Below are 13,744 nucleotides of genomic sequence, written 5' to 3' on the forward strand. Positions count from 1 at the left end.
AACAGAAACATGGTGCAGATCTTATTAAAAAAAAAAGTGTATATTTTTGGTTACTGTGGTTGGGGTGTAGACACACTGTACAGACCCTTATTAAGCCTCAGTTACACACACACACACACACACACACACACACACACACACACACACACACACACACACACACACATCTCTGAGAAGCACCACAGAGCTGAGTCTGTATTTTGAGCACAGCTTTACCTCTGATTACTGACTGACTTTCTGATCTGACTTGTAAAAACGATGAAGGAAAAAAGTACAAAAAGAAAGAAAGAAAAGCAGTTGGTATGCATTCTTAGAATTTATTTCGATTAGCAATCTCTGAGTCATTTCACGGAAGCTGGATGGGTCAAATCTCAGCACAAAGAAAATGTCAAGCCAGCAAGGCTGAATATGAACAGCGATGTGGAGCCGAAACATCCGTCAGCAGAAACTGAAATCTCTCAGGAGGCTGGGGCGCGTGCCAACGTGCCGATGTGTCCCAGACTACGTAAATATTCCAAAAGTTGAGTCGTAAATTTTAGTAATGAGTTTTAATTTTTTTTATTTTTGTTTTCTAAAACGTCATGTTGTTCTGCTGAGTGTCGGAATTGTAAAAGTGTTCATGAACACGTCGGATTCTAACTGCACGCTGTCGAATCGGACACCTTTCCTATCTGATAGAAGACGGTTGTGGATAATTCTGATCTGAGGAGCTCTGATATTCCGTGTGGCGTCTGTTTCATCTCAGCTACTGCATCAGTGAACTCACTAGGAATTTAACATCCTTTATTTTATCACTTATCTAAAATCTGCATCAAGAAACTAGCTCGCTAATGCTCGGTAGATATTCATGTCACGTTCTTACTGAGGAGTCAATAACTTTATTCGGATTATAAATGAGTCTGTTTGTAGCACCTCGACTTTCAGCGGCACGGCAACATCCTCTGTGTTGTAATCATAAAGCACTGAAACATCCAGAACGTTTCTAAACAACAAATGTTTTTATTATCTTCTTAAAATTATATAATATACTGTTATTTGTAACAGTCAGTGTTTGCACTTTCTTGGTAACGATGAGGTTTTATTTTTGTTGTCTGATTAATTCTGAGAGAGAGAATAAAGAGAGGTGGTGAGGGAACGACTGTTTATAGCTGCTATAATGTAAGTGACAACTGTAAGTAACTGGTTTCACTGAAAAGTAAACGGATAAAAATGATAAGGTGTTGTTCTTTAATAAATATAAAACAATTGTTGACAAACTGCTGTGGTGTAGGAGTGATCGTGGGTGGAGGTGTTTGAGTCGAGCGCTGTGTTAGTGCTGTAGTGTGCGTGAGGGTGAGTGAGAGGCCGTGGTGTACACTAAACACAAACTGTGATTCTCTGCATGACAAAAGACTGACCTGTTTTATTTTTTGCCTTGTTTTTTAATGTTTTGGTGCATTAGTGTTGGAGGGTTCTGCCCTATGGGTTTGCATTTTCTCTTCCGCACTACTCTCTCTCTCTCTCTCTCTCTCTCTCTCTCTCTCTCTCCACTGTGAGGATATACAGTAAAGTGCTGATGTGGATGTGTTATTGTGTAGATAAATGTGTGAGGTGTGGTTTAAAGCTCTAAGTTTCTAATACAGTAATAAGACGCCTCGGGGCTCCGACTGCACATCAGCAAAAACAACACTGCATTTATCTGCATTCATTACAGGAACGGCCGCAGGGGGGATAACGGATTTATACAACGCAGTCAGAGGAGGGTCTCGGGTGCGCACTTGAAACTGGTTTATCTGGGAAAATCCAGGGGTTTTTAATCACAGGCTGGCAAAAGGAGAGCATTAAAAAAAAAAATAAACAATCAGAAAATAAACAGGCTGGCCAAGGTCAGGGAGGACACAAACACACCAGGAACTAAAGGAACTGGGACTAACGAGGAGCTTAACACTGCAGGAGCAGGAACACCACTTATAAAAATTACAAATAAATATGTAGACATCAAATAAAGTACAGTGATTGAGCTGATGAAGTTGATGATGATGATGATGAAGGTGATTAATGTGATGAGGGTAATGAAGATGATTAAGATGAAGGTGTTGAAGGTGATTAAGGTGATTATGGTTATGAAGGTGATTAATGTGACGAGGATAATAAGGGTGAAGAAGGTGATGAAGATGAAGGTGTTGAAGGTGATGAAGATGATTAAGGTGATGATGAAGGTATTGAAGGTGATTAATGTGACTAGGGTAATGAGGATGATTAAAGTGATGATGATTAAGGTGATGATGGTGATGAAGGTGATAAATGTGATGATGGTGATTAAGATGATGAACATGTTAAGATGAGGTTGATGAAGATGATTAAAGTGATGAAGGTGATGAGGGTCATGATTGTGATTAAGATGAAGGTGTTGAAGGTGATTAAGGTGATGAGGGTGAAAGGGTGATTAAGATGAAGGTGTCGAAGGTGATTAAGGTGATGAATGTGTCGAAGGTAATGAGGGTGATGAAGGTGATGATGGTGATGAAGGTCATGAGGCTGATTAAGGTGTTGAAGGTGATTAAGGTGATGAGGGTGAAAAGGGTGATTAAGATGAAGGTGTCGAAGGTGATTAAGGTGTTGAGGGTAATGGGGGTGATGCAGGTGAAGAAATCCATGAGTGTTTGACGTGTTTACAGTGAATTATGATTTTAACAACAGAAACTTAGCGATCAAACTAACATGGCTCATGAATTCTAGGAGACGGGGCTTCATGTGCATGGGGGCATAGATGGAAAGTGAGGTCATAAAGTAAACACATTTTTCCTAAAAACAGCTCTAGACCCACGCTAACATTGCTGACTGGAGCTCATGGTTTGAGCAGAAGGCTGTGGTGGCATCTCACCGCTGTCGCTGTTGTCGTCCACCAGGATGATCTCCTTGAGCAGGTGAGCTGGAGTGTGATTGACCACGCTGTGTACAGAGCGCAGGATCACCGACAGAGCTTCATTCACAAAGATAAACACCACTGAGATCTGTGGCAGGTCGTTAGGATATGTCAGCTGTTTACACCTGCATGCACACACACACAATTATTCATTCACACTGAGCAGTGAAACAGTAGAGGAACATACAGCATGAGAGAGAGAGAGAGAGAGAGAGAGAGAGAGAGAGATTCAATTAACTATTTATTTTTATCACAGATATCTGTTTACAGTGGCATGCAAAAGTTTGAGCACCCTTACTGAAAATGTCTGTTACTGTGAATAGTTAAGTGAGCAGAAGATGAACTGATCACCAAAAGGCATAAAGGTAAAGATGAGACATTTCTCTTCAGTGTTTTCTGCAAGATTTGTTTTGTACAACTGGAGAGTGAAAAAAGAAAAGGAACACCATGTGAAAGTTTGGGCACCCCAATACATTTGAGTTCTCAGGTAACTTTTCCCAAGGTTCCAGACCTTAATTAGCTTATTGAGCTGTGGCTTGTTCAAATTCTTCGTCAGGAAAGGTCAGATGATGCAGATTTCAAAGCTGTATAAATTCTCTGACTCCTCAAACTTGTCCCTAAAATCAACAGCCATGGGCTCCTCTAAGCAACTCCCTCGCATTCTGAATAATAAAATAATTGATGCTCACAAAGCAGGAGAAGGCTACAAGAACATAGCAAAGTGTTTTCAGGTAGCTGTTTCCTCAGATCGTAATGTTACTAAGAAATGGCAGTTAACAGAAACAGTGGAGATCAAGGTGAGGTCTGGAAGATGAAGAAAACTTTCTGAAAGAACTGCTCGTTGGATTGCTAGAAAGGCAAATAAAAACCCTGTTTGACTGCAAAAGACCTTCAGAAAGATTTAGCAGACCCTAGAGTGGTGGTGCACTGTTCTACTATGCAGCGACACCTGAACAAATATGACCTTCATGGGAGAGTCATCAGAAGAAAACCGTTCCTGCGTCCTAGCCACAACATTTGCAAACTTCAGACGCTGAATTAACATCTAAATAAGCCTGATGCATTTTGGAAATGAGTCCTGTGGACTGATGAAATCAAAATAGAACTTTTTGGCCACAATGTGCAAAGGTATGTTTGGAGAAAAAAGGGTGCCAAATTCCAGGAAAGAACACCTCTCCAACTCTGAAGCATGGGTGTGGATCGATCATGCTTTGGGGTTGTGTTGCAGCCAGTGGCACAGGGCACATTTCACTGGTCGAGGGAAGCATGGATTCGAATAAATACCAGCAAATTCTGGAAGCAAACATCACATCATCTGTAAAAAAGTTGAAGTTATAAAGAGGACGGGTCCTACAATAAGACGATGATCCAAAACACACCTCAAAATCTACAATGGAATACCTCAAGAGACGCAAGCTGAAGGTTTTGCCCGGGCCCTCACAGTCCCCTGACCTAAACATCATTGAAAATCTGTGGATAGATCTCAAAAGAGCAGTGCATGCAAGACCGCCCAAGAAACTTGTAGAACTGGAAGCTTTTTGCAAGGACGAATGTGTGAAAATCCCCCAGGTAAGAACTGAAAGATTATTAGCCGGCTACAAAAAGTGTTTACAAGCTGTGATACTTGCCAAAGGGGGTGTTACTAGGTACTAACCATGCAGGGTGCCCAAACTTTTGCTTCGGGTCCTTTTCCTTTTTTGCCATTTTGAAAATGTAAAAGATGAAAATAAAAAATGTTTTTGCTTAAAATATAAAGGGAATGAGTCGTCTTTAACTTTATGCCTTTTGGAGATCATTTCATCTTCAACTTGCTGAACTGTTCACAGTAACAGCAATTTTGACCAGGGGTGCCCAAACTTTTGTACCACTGTACATCTGAACCAGAGAATAAATTGATTTATGATGCACATTTAAAGCACATTAATAAAGTCAAAGTCTTCAACAAATACACAAGAAGCAGAAGTCTGAATAATCAGTACATTAATATATTTAATTAAGAGATAAAAACAAAATATAAATATAGATTAAATTAACTGCCATTTTAAAAGTCCCTGTAGTTTAGCTTTTTGTGGGAAAATAAGAAACTCTAGGTAAGAAGTGAAGCAATAGGTGTAGCGGGGTTGATTGTGGTTCCCTAAATTTCCCCACTAAAGAAGGTTTTTCCGCCCCCAAATCTGTTTTTTTTTTAATTTATTTATTTAAATTTTCCCATGCCTCTGGTGTGCAGAGTAGAGGGCAGGGGGTGTGGCACAGGTCCACCCCCATGGTGGACCTCCTTAAGTTGTGTGATTGCCCCCCCCCAACTCTGTCTCTTTTACTACTGGCCAGCGTTAGAGGTATGTGGTGTCTTATTTAGTGTTATATTCACATTCTTTTATCCTCACTCTTGCAGTTGTCGTGTTGTGCATTTTTAAGTGTCATCTTGGATTATGCATATGCTGCAAGAGCCATTTGATTTGTTAAATGATATTGATGTACATTAAAGTTAATTTGTGCACATTGGTAATCCCACGCGGCAACCTGTGGCATGCTAGCTATACGTGTGTGGTACATGTAGGTCACCAATACACTGGTGGTTGTCTGTACATTAACTGAATCCATGTTGAATACAATCAATATTGTTTGAAGCAAGAAAACTGTTACAGTATTATGAAGGGGTTTACTTGTTTTATTTGGCAGGAGCTGTAACGCAGCTTGCTCGCGCCGTCTGATTTTGTGTTTTGTTTTCTTTAACATATCAGAGAGGAATAAAGTACAACAGACCCAGACTGGTTGTGGCGTTTCTGTACGTCACACAATGCATAGAGAGAGGGAGAAGAGCGGAGTGAACCTAAACCGTTACATAAGTAAATAGAGAAATGTTTATTGGAAATAATTTGTACTTCATTAGAAAAGGTGTCAAGATCCTGATCACTCTAATTACAGTTTAGTCTCCAAGTGCACCTGTGTTTAATAAAGCATCAATTAGATCACTTTCACATTTATTATTCTGTTTGTTGAGTCCAAATCAGAGCGAAATTTATAGTTTGGGTTCATTTGCACTTGGTCTGGTTTCACACTGCAGATAATTAAACAAACTACAAATCAAAAAATATCATCTGAGGTATGTTTTGGACTGAAAGTGCACTCTAAAATAAAACTCTTATTCAATGATCAGAAATACGACAACACAAAAATCTATAAACTTTTACCAAGTGTGTACAGAACTATTAAAAATCACCCGAACACAGAGAACACAGAGCCGGTGCTAAATCTCCAGAGCACATGACGTTTTTCTGAGGTGCCACAGCTCTGTGCTTTGGGGCTTAGTTTAGCAGCACACATCTACCAAAAAATGTCATCCACAGCTCAAAACTCAGGGCATGTCTGATTCACATACTGGAGTTGAGTCAATTCAGAGATGAATCACTTTCTTACTGCAAGTCGATTCAGAAACAAAAAGCTTTGTCACTGCAAACAAGATGATTCAGAGTCAAATCGCTTTCTCACTGGAATACATTTGATTCAAAGCCAAATGGTTTTCTTACTGCAATCATGTTGATTCAGAGTCAAATGGCTTTCTCATGGGAATCATGTTGATTCAGAATCAAATGGCTTTCTCACTGCAATCATTTTGATTCAGAGTCAAATGGCTTTTTACTCCAATCATTTTGATTCAGAGCCAAATGGCTTTCTCATGGGAATCATGTTGATTCAGAATCAAATGGCTTTCTCACTGTAATAATTTTGATTCAGAGCCAAATGGCTTTCTTAATGCAATCATTTTGATTCAGAGTCAAATGGCTTTCTCACTGGAATCGATTTGATTCAGAGCAAATGGCTTTCTTACTGTACTCATTTTGATTCAGAGTCAAATGGCTTTCTCACTGCAATCGATTTGATTCAGAGCCCAATGACTTTCTTACTGCAATCTTTTTGATTCAGAGTCAAATGGCTTTCTCATGGGAATCATGTTGATTCAAAGCCAAATGGCTTTCTGACTGCAATCAATTTGATTCAAAGCCAAATGGCTTTCTCACTGGAATCATGTTGATTCAGAATCAAATGGCTTTCTTACTGCAATCATGTTGATTCAGAGTCAAATGGCTTTCTCACTGGAATCGATTTGATTCAGAGTCAAATGGCTTTCTGACTGCAATCAATTTGATTCAAAGCCAAATGGCTTTCTCACTGGAATCATGTTGATTCAGAATCAAATGGCTTTCTTACTGCAATCATGTTAATTCAGAGTCAAATGGCTTTCTCACTGGAATCAACTTGATTCAAAGCCAAATGGCTTTCTTACTGCAATCATGTTGATTCAGAGTCAAATGGCTCTCACTGGAATCAATTTGATTCAAAGCCAAATGGCTTTCTCACTGGAATCGATTTGATTCAGAGCCAAATGGCTTTCTTACTGCAATCATTTTGATTCAGAGCCAAATGGCTTTCTTACTGCAATCATTTTGATTCAGAGTCAAATGTCTTTCTCACTGGAATCGATTTGATTCAAAGCCAAATGGCTTTCTCACTGGAATCAATTTGATTCAAAGCCAAATGGCTTTCTCACTGGAATCGATTTGATTCAAAGCCAAATGGCTTTCTTACTGCAATCATTTTGATTCAGAGTCAAATGGCTTTCTCACTGGAATCGATTTGATTCAAAGCCAAATGGCTTTCTCACTGGAATCGATTTGATTCAAAGCCAAATGGCTTTCTTACTGCAATCATTTTGATTCAGAGTCAAATGGCTTTCTCACTGGAATCAATCTGATTCAAAGCCAAATGACTTTCTCACTGGAATCGATTTGATTCAGAGCCAAATGGCTTTCTTACTGCAATCATTTTGATTCAGAGTCAAATGGCTTTCTCACTGGAATCGATTTGATTCAGAGCCAAATGCATGGGTGCAAGTATAAAATTTTCAAAAACCTGAAAAGTCTAACAAAGTCAGACGTGCATGGCGCAGCCATGCAGGGGGGGTTACAAAGGGGGGTGAGCCCCTCTTTGGGCTTGAAAAAAATTTAAATTGCAATCATGTTGATTCAGAGTCAAATCGCTTTCTCACTGGAATACATTTGATTCAAAGCCAAATGGTTTTCTTACTGCAATCATGTTGATTCAGAGTCAAATGGCTTTCTCATGGGAATCATGTTGATTCAGAATCAAATGGCTTTCTCACTGCAATCATTTTGATTCAGAGTCAAATGGCTTTTTACTCCAATCATTTTGATTCAGAGCCAAATGGCTTTCTCATGGGAATCATGTTGATTCAGAATCAAATGGCTTTCTCACTGTAATAATTTTGATTCAGAGCCAAATGGCTTTCTTAATGCAATCATTTTGATTCAGAGTCAAATGGCTTTCTCACTGGAATCGATTTGATTCAGAGCAAATGGCTTTCTTACTGTACTCATTTTGATTCAGAGTCAAATGGCTTTCTCACTGCAATCGATTTGATTCAGAGCCCAATGACTTTCTTACTGCAATCTTTTTGATTCAGAGTCAAATGGCTTTCTCATGGGAATCATGTTGATTCAAAGCCAAATGGCTTTCTGACTGCAATCAATTTGATTCAAAGCCAAATGGCTTTCTCACTGGAATCATGTTGATTCAGAATCAAATGGCTTTCTTACTGCAATCATGTTGATTCAGAGTCAAATGGCTTTCTCACTGGAATCGATTTGATTCAGAGTCAAATGGCTTTCTGACTGCAATCAATTTGATTCAAAGCCAAATGGCTTTCTCACTGGAATCATGTTGATTCAGAATCAAATGGCTTTCTTACTGCAATCATGTTAATTCAGAGTCAAATGGCTTTCTCACTGGAATCAACTTGATTCAAAGCCAAATGGCTTTCTTACTGCAATCATGTTGATTCAGAGTCAAATGGCTCTCACTGGAATCAATTTGATTCAAAGCCAAATGGCTTTCTCACTGGAATCGATTTGATTCAGAGCCAAATGGCTTTCTTACTGCAATCATTTTGATTCAGAGCCAAATGGCTTTCTTACTGCAATCATTTTGATTCAGAGTCAAATGTCTTTCTCACTGGAATCGATTTGATTCAAAGCCAAATGGCTTTCTCACTGGAATCAATTTGATTCAAAGCCAAATGGCTTTCTCACTGGAATCGATTTGATTCAAAGCCAAATGGCTTTCTTACTGCAATCATTTTGATTCAGAGTCAAATGGCTTTCTCACTGGAATCGATTTGATTCAAAGCCAAATGGCTTTCTCACTGGAATCGATTTGATTCAAAGCCAAATGGCTTTCTTACTGCAATCATTTTGATTCAGAGTCAAATGGCTTTCTCACTGGAATCAATCTGATTCAAAGCCAAATGACTTTCTCACTGGAATCGATTTGATTCAGAGCCAAATGGCTTTCTTACTGCAATCATTTTGATTCAGAGTCAAATGGCTTTCTCACTGGAATCGATTTGATTCAGAGCCAAATGCATGGGTGCAAGTATAAAATTTTCAAAAACCTGAAAAGTCTAACAAAGTCAGACGTGCATGGCGCAGCCATGCAGGGGGGGTTACAAAGGGGGGTGAGCCCCTCTTTGGGCTTGAAAAAAATTTAAATTACAATCATGTTGATTCAGAGTCAAATGGCTTTCTCATGGGAATCATGTTGATTCAGAATCAAATGGCTTTCTCACTGCAATCATTTTGATTCAGAGTCAAATGGCTTTTTACTCCAATCATTTTGATTCAGAGCCAAATGGCTTTCTCATGGGAATCATGTTGATTCAGAATCAAATGGCTTTCTCACTGTAATAATTTTGATTCAGAGCCAAATGGCTTTCTTAATGCAATCATTTTGATTCAGAGTCAAATGGCTTTCTCACTGGAATCGATTTGATTCAGAGCAAATGGCTTTCTTACTGTACTCATTTTGATTCAGAGTCAAATGGCTTTCTCACTGGAATCAATTTGATTCAAAGCCAAATGGCTTTCTCACTGGAATCGATTTGATTCAAAGCCAAATGGCTTTCTTACTGCAATCATTTTGATTCAGAGTCAAATGGCTTTCTCACTGGAATCGATTTGATTCAAAGCCAAATGGCTTTCTCACTGGAATCGATTTGATTCAAAGCCAAATGGCTTTCTTACTGCAATCATTTTGATTCAGAGTCAAATGGCTTTCTCACTGGAATCAATCTGATTCAAAGCCAAATGACTTTCTCACTGGAATCGATTTGATTCAGAGCCAAATGGCTTTCTTACTGCAATCATTTTGATTCAGAGTCAAATGGCTTTCTCACTGGAATCGATTTGATTCAGAGCCAAATGCATGGGTGCAAGTATAAAATTTTCAAAAACCTGAAAAGTCTAACAAAGTCAGACGTGCATGGCGCAGCCATGCAGGGGGGGTTACAAAGGGGGGTGAGCCCCTCTTTGGGCTTGAAAAAAATTTAAATTACAATCATGTTGATTCAGAGTCAAATGGCTTTCTCATGGGAATCATGTTGATTCAGAATCAAATGGCTTTCTCACTGCAATCATTTTGATTCAGAGTCAAATGGCTTTTTACTGCAATCATTTTGATTCAGAGCCAAATGGCTTTCTCATGGGAATCATGTTGATTCAGAATCAAATGGCTTTCTCACTGTAATAATTTTGATTCGGAGCCAAATGGCTTTCTTAATGCAATCATTTTGATTCAGAGTCAAATGGCTTTCTCACTGGAATCGATTTGATTCAGAGCAAATGGCTTTCTTACTGTACTCATTTTGATTCAGAGTCAAATGGCTTTCTCACTGCAATCGATTTGATTCAGAGCCCAATGACTTTCTTACTGCAATCTTTTTGATTCAGAGTCAAATGGCTTTCTCATGGGAATCATGTTGATTCAAAGCCAAATGGCTTTCTGACTGCAATCAATTTGATTCAAAGCCAAATGGCTTTCTCACTGGAATCATGTTGATTCAGAATCAAATGGCTTTCTGACTGTAATCATGTTGATTCAGAGTCAAATGGCTTTCTCACTGGAATCGATTTGATTCAGAGTCAAATGGCTTTCTGACTGCAATCATGTTGATTCAGAGTCAAATGGCTCTCACTGGAATCGATTTGATTCAGAGTCAAATGGCTTTCTGACTGTAATCATGTTGATTCAGAGTCAAATGGCTTTCTCACTGGAATCGATTTGATTCAGAGCCAAATGACTTTCTCACTGCAATCATTTTGATTCAGAGTCAAATGGCTTTCTCACTGGAATCGATTTGATTCAGAGTCAAATGGCTTTCTGACTGTAATCATGTTGATTCAGAGTCAAATGGCTTTCTCACTGGAATCAATTTGATTCAGAGCCAAATGGCTTTCTTACTGCAATCATTTTGATTCAGAGTCAAATGGATTTGTGACTGGATTCGAGACGATTCAGAGTCAAATTGCGTTCTCGCTGGAATCAATTTGATTCAAAGCCAAATGGCTTTCTTACTGCAATCATTTTGATTCAGAGTCAAATGGCTTTCTCACTGGAATCAATCTGATTCAAAGCCAAATGACTTTCTCACTGGAATCGATTTGATTCAGAGCCAAATGGCTTTCTTACTGCAATCATTTTGATTCAGAGTCAAATGGCTTTCTCACTGGAATCGATTTGATTCAGAGCCAAATGCATGGGTGCAAGTATAAAATTTTCAAAAACCTGAAAAGTCTAACAAAGTCAGACGTGCATGGTGCAGCCATGCAGGGGGGGTTACAAAGGGGGGTGAGCCCCTCTTTGGGCTTGAAAAAAAATTTAAATTACAATTTAAAATGGTTGTCTCTCATGCAATCTCATGCAAACATTTATAATATTAATAGTTACATGATTTGCATATTCACATCAAATGTTTAATACATTTCATCAATTCATCTGAAATAACAATATTTCAAGTACAAGGGATATTTCAAAACATCTAGCAACTACTAATTTAAATGTTAAAACAACCATTTTTAATATGCTTTTGCTGTGATACCTTTTTTACAATATATACACAGCTTGAGTTAAAATAAGGGGCCACATGTCTTGATGTCCTCAGAAACTCCTGGATTTTAGCAAATAACAAGATTCAGCTTTTTCCATATCCAAAAATATCTATATTTTATAATCCATTACTGACTACAAATGAGTTTTCAACCCAACAACCACATTAGAAAAGATGAAAGGTAATCAAATTTAAAAAAATGTTTATAAAAGCAGATACTTGTGATGAATAATTTTAAATTCCAGAAGAAAGCACATTGCATTTGCACATCACACAATATCAGATGACAATTTAAATCACCAACAAATGTTTTGAATTCACTTATTACTACATAGCACAAAAATCAGAATAGTGCACGGCCAATATCATTAATTTCAAAATTCTTTCCTTAGGAGCAATACTTGCAGAAAACACCTGGGCCAAAATTATCCATGACTTTGCATTGTGACCATGCGAAAGTTAGTTATTTTGTTTTGATACGTTTCCACTGATGGGAATTGCCAGCAGAGCTCTCACTCTTTCTCTTCTGGTTTTTACTGTTGCCTTTCTCTAAAATTCTCTTTTTCAGCCTCATCAACTTTGCAGCTCTCTTTGCCTTCTTTTAAGTCCCTTCTTCCCGCTGGAGCTGTACTTGATAGTCTTTGAACAGCAGTCACAATACGCAACTCCCGGGACGTCCGGTTTTCTCGGCCATATTCCCCATTTGTCACCGTTTTTGTCACACTCGCTTAACCATTCCCATCTCCATTTATTTCTAGACGTTTTTTCTAATTCTTCTGTATTGGAGCCTTCTGATAAAAACTTTATTTTGACATATTTTGATTAGCAACCAGAGGCAAAGCACGTGAATCTGTCGCAAGGGAGGGAAGCAAAATAAGGCTTATTATAAAAGCTGAAGTTTCATTGGACGACAGTTAACAGTGAGCCAATCAAAAGCACCGTTCTAACTTGCACCAAAAGAAACGGCGACTCATGGGAATAGCTGTGTTGATTTGGTCGAACAACGTGCTACATGTGTGAAACATGATATCACACATGTATAACACCGTGAAACAACGGGCTAGTCAGGACCGCTCGTCGGTGAGCAGCGTATAAATTGAATGAGGTTTGTGGCGAAGACGAGATGAAAAGATTTGTCTCGTGCAGAGACTGTACCGCGGTAACCCGGTAATACGCTGACAATGAGAGGGCCACCCCCGGAAATCTTAATGGATTTACACGATTTGGAAAAATGACTTTTTCAGAACCGAAAAAACCGGAGCGTCCGGCACATGCCGGAAAACTTGCGCCCATGCAAATGACTTTCTGATTGTAGTCATGTTGATTCAGAGTCAAATGGCTTTCTTACTGCAATCATTTTGATTCAGAGTCAAATGGCTTTCTCACGGGAATCGATTTGATTCAGAGTCAAATGGCTTCAAGACGATTCAGAGTTGAATCACTCTGAAGCCGACAGGGACCTCCTCGTTCAGTTGCTTTCTGAACCACACCGAGGAGGAGAGCACATCAGGGTTCTGTTCAAACCCACTAAACACTGTTTATGTGAATAAACAGCTCATCCTCAGAAACACATGAAGTCATTAAACAGATTTGTTGAATTTTTATGGTTTAATATTCTTCCTCATTTTGTCACCCTTTTGTCTGTTGTGCAATAATGATTCCCCTGAGATAAAAAAAAACAACTCTACATATCAAAAATGGATTCATTCAGACAAATCCACTGCCAGTCAAAAGCTTTTGCACCCCTGCAGTTTCTTCTGTTTTATACAGTTTAATCACTAGTATTTTTCACAGCCCCACAAAATGATACAGAATATTATTAATTAAAACAAATAATTTAAATCTGTAGGGAACTTATTAACAGCTTGCTCTCAGACTCT

The 13,744-nt window shown here is 38.7% G+C and overlaps 1 protein-coding gene across 1 annotated transcript in view; it reads right to left on the reverse strand.

Annotated features, from left to right (window-relative positions):
• galnt9 (polypeptide N-acetylgalactosaminyltransferase 9) overlaps nucleotides 1-13,744 on the reverse strand; it is a 156,349-nt gene that overhangs the window by 95,089 nt on the left and 47,516 nt on the right. The window contains exon 3 of the mRNA XM_060906832.1: nucleotides 2,864-3,030. Coding sequence (XP_060762815.1) covers nucleotides 2,864-3,030 — 167 coding nt within the window. The remainder of the gene's footprint in view (nucleotides 1-2,863; nucleotides 3,031-13,744) is intronic.

This window comes from Neoarius graeffei, chromosome 24 (genome assembly GCF_027579695.1).
Source record: "Neoarius graeffei isolate fNeoGra1 chromosome 24, fNeoGra1.pri, whole genome shotgun sequence".
NCBI classification, from domain to species: domain Eukaryota; kingdom Metazoa; phylum Chordata; class Actinopteri; order Siluriformes; family Ariidae; genus Neoarius; species Neoarius graeffei.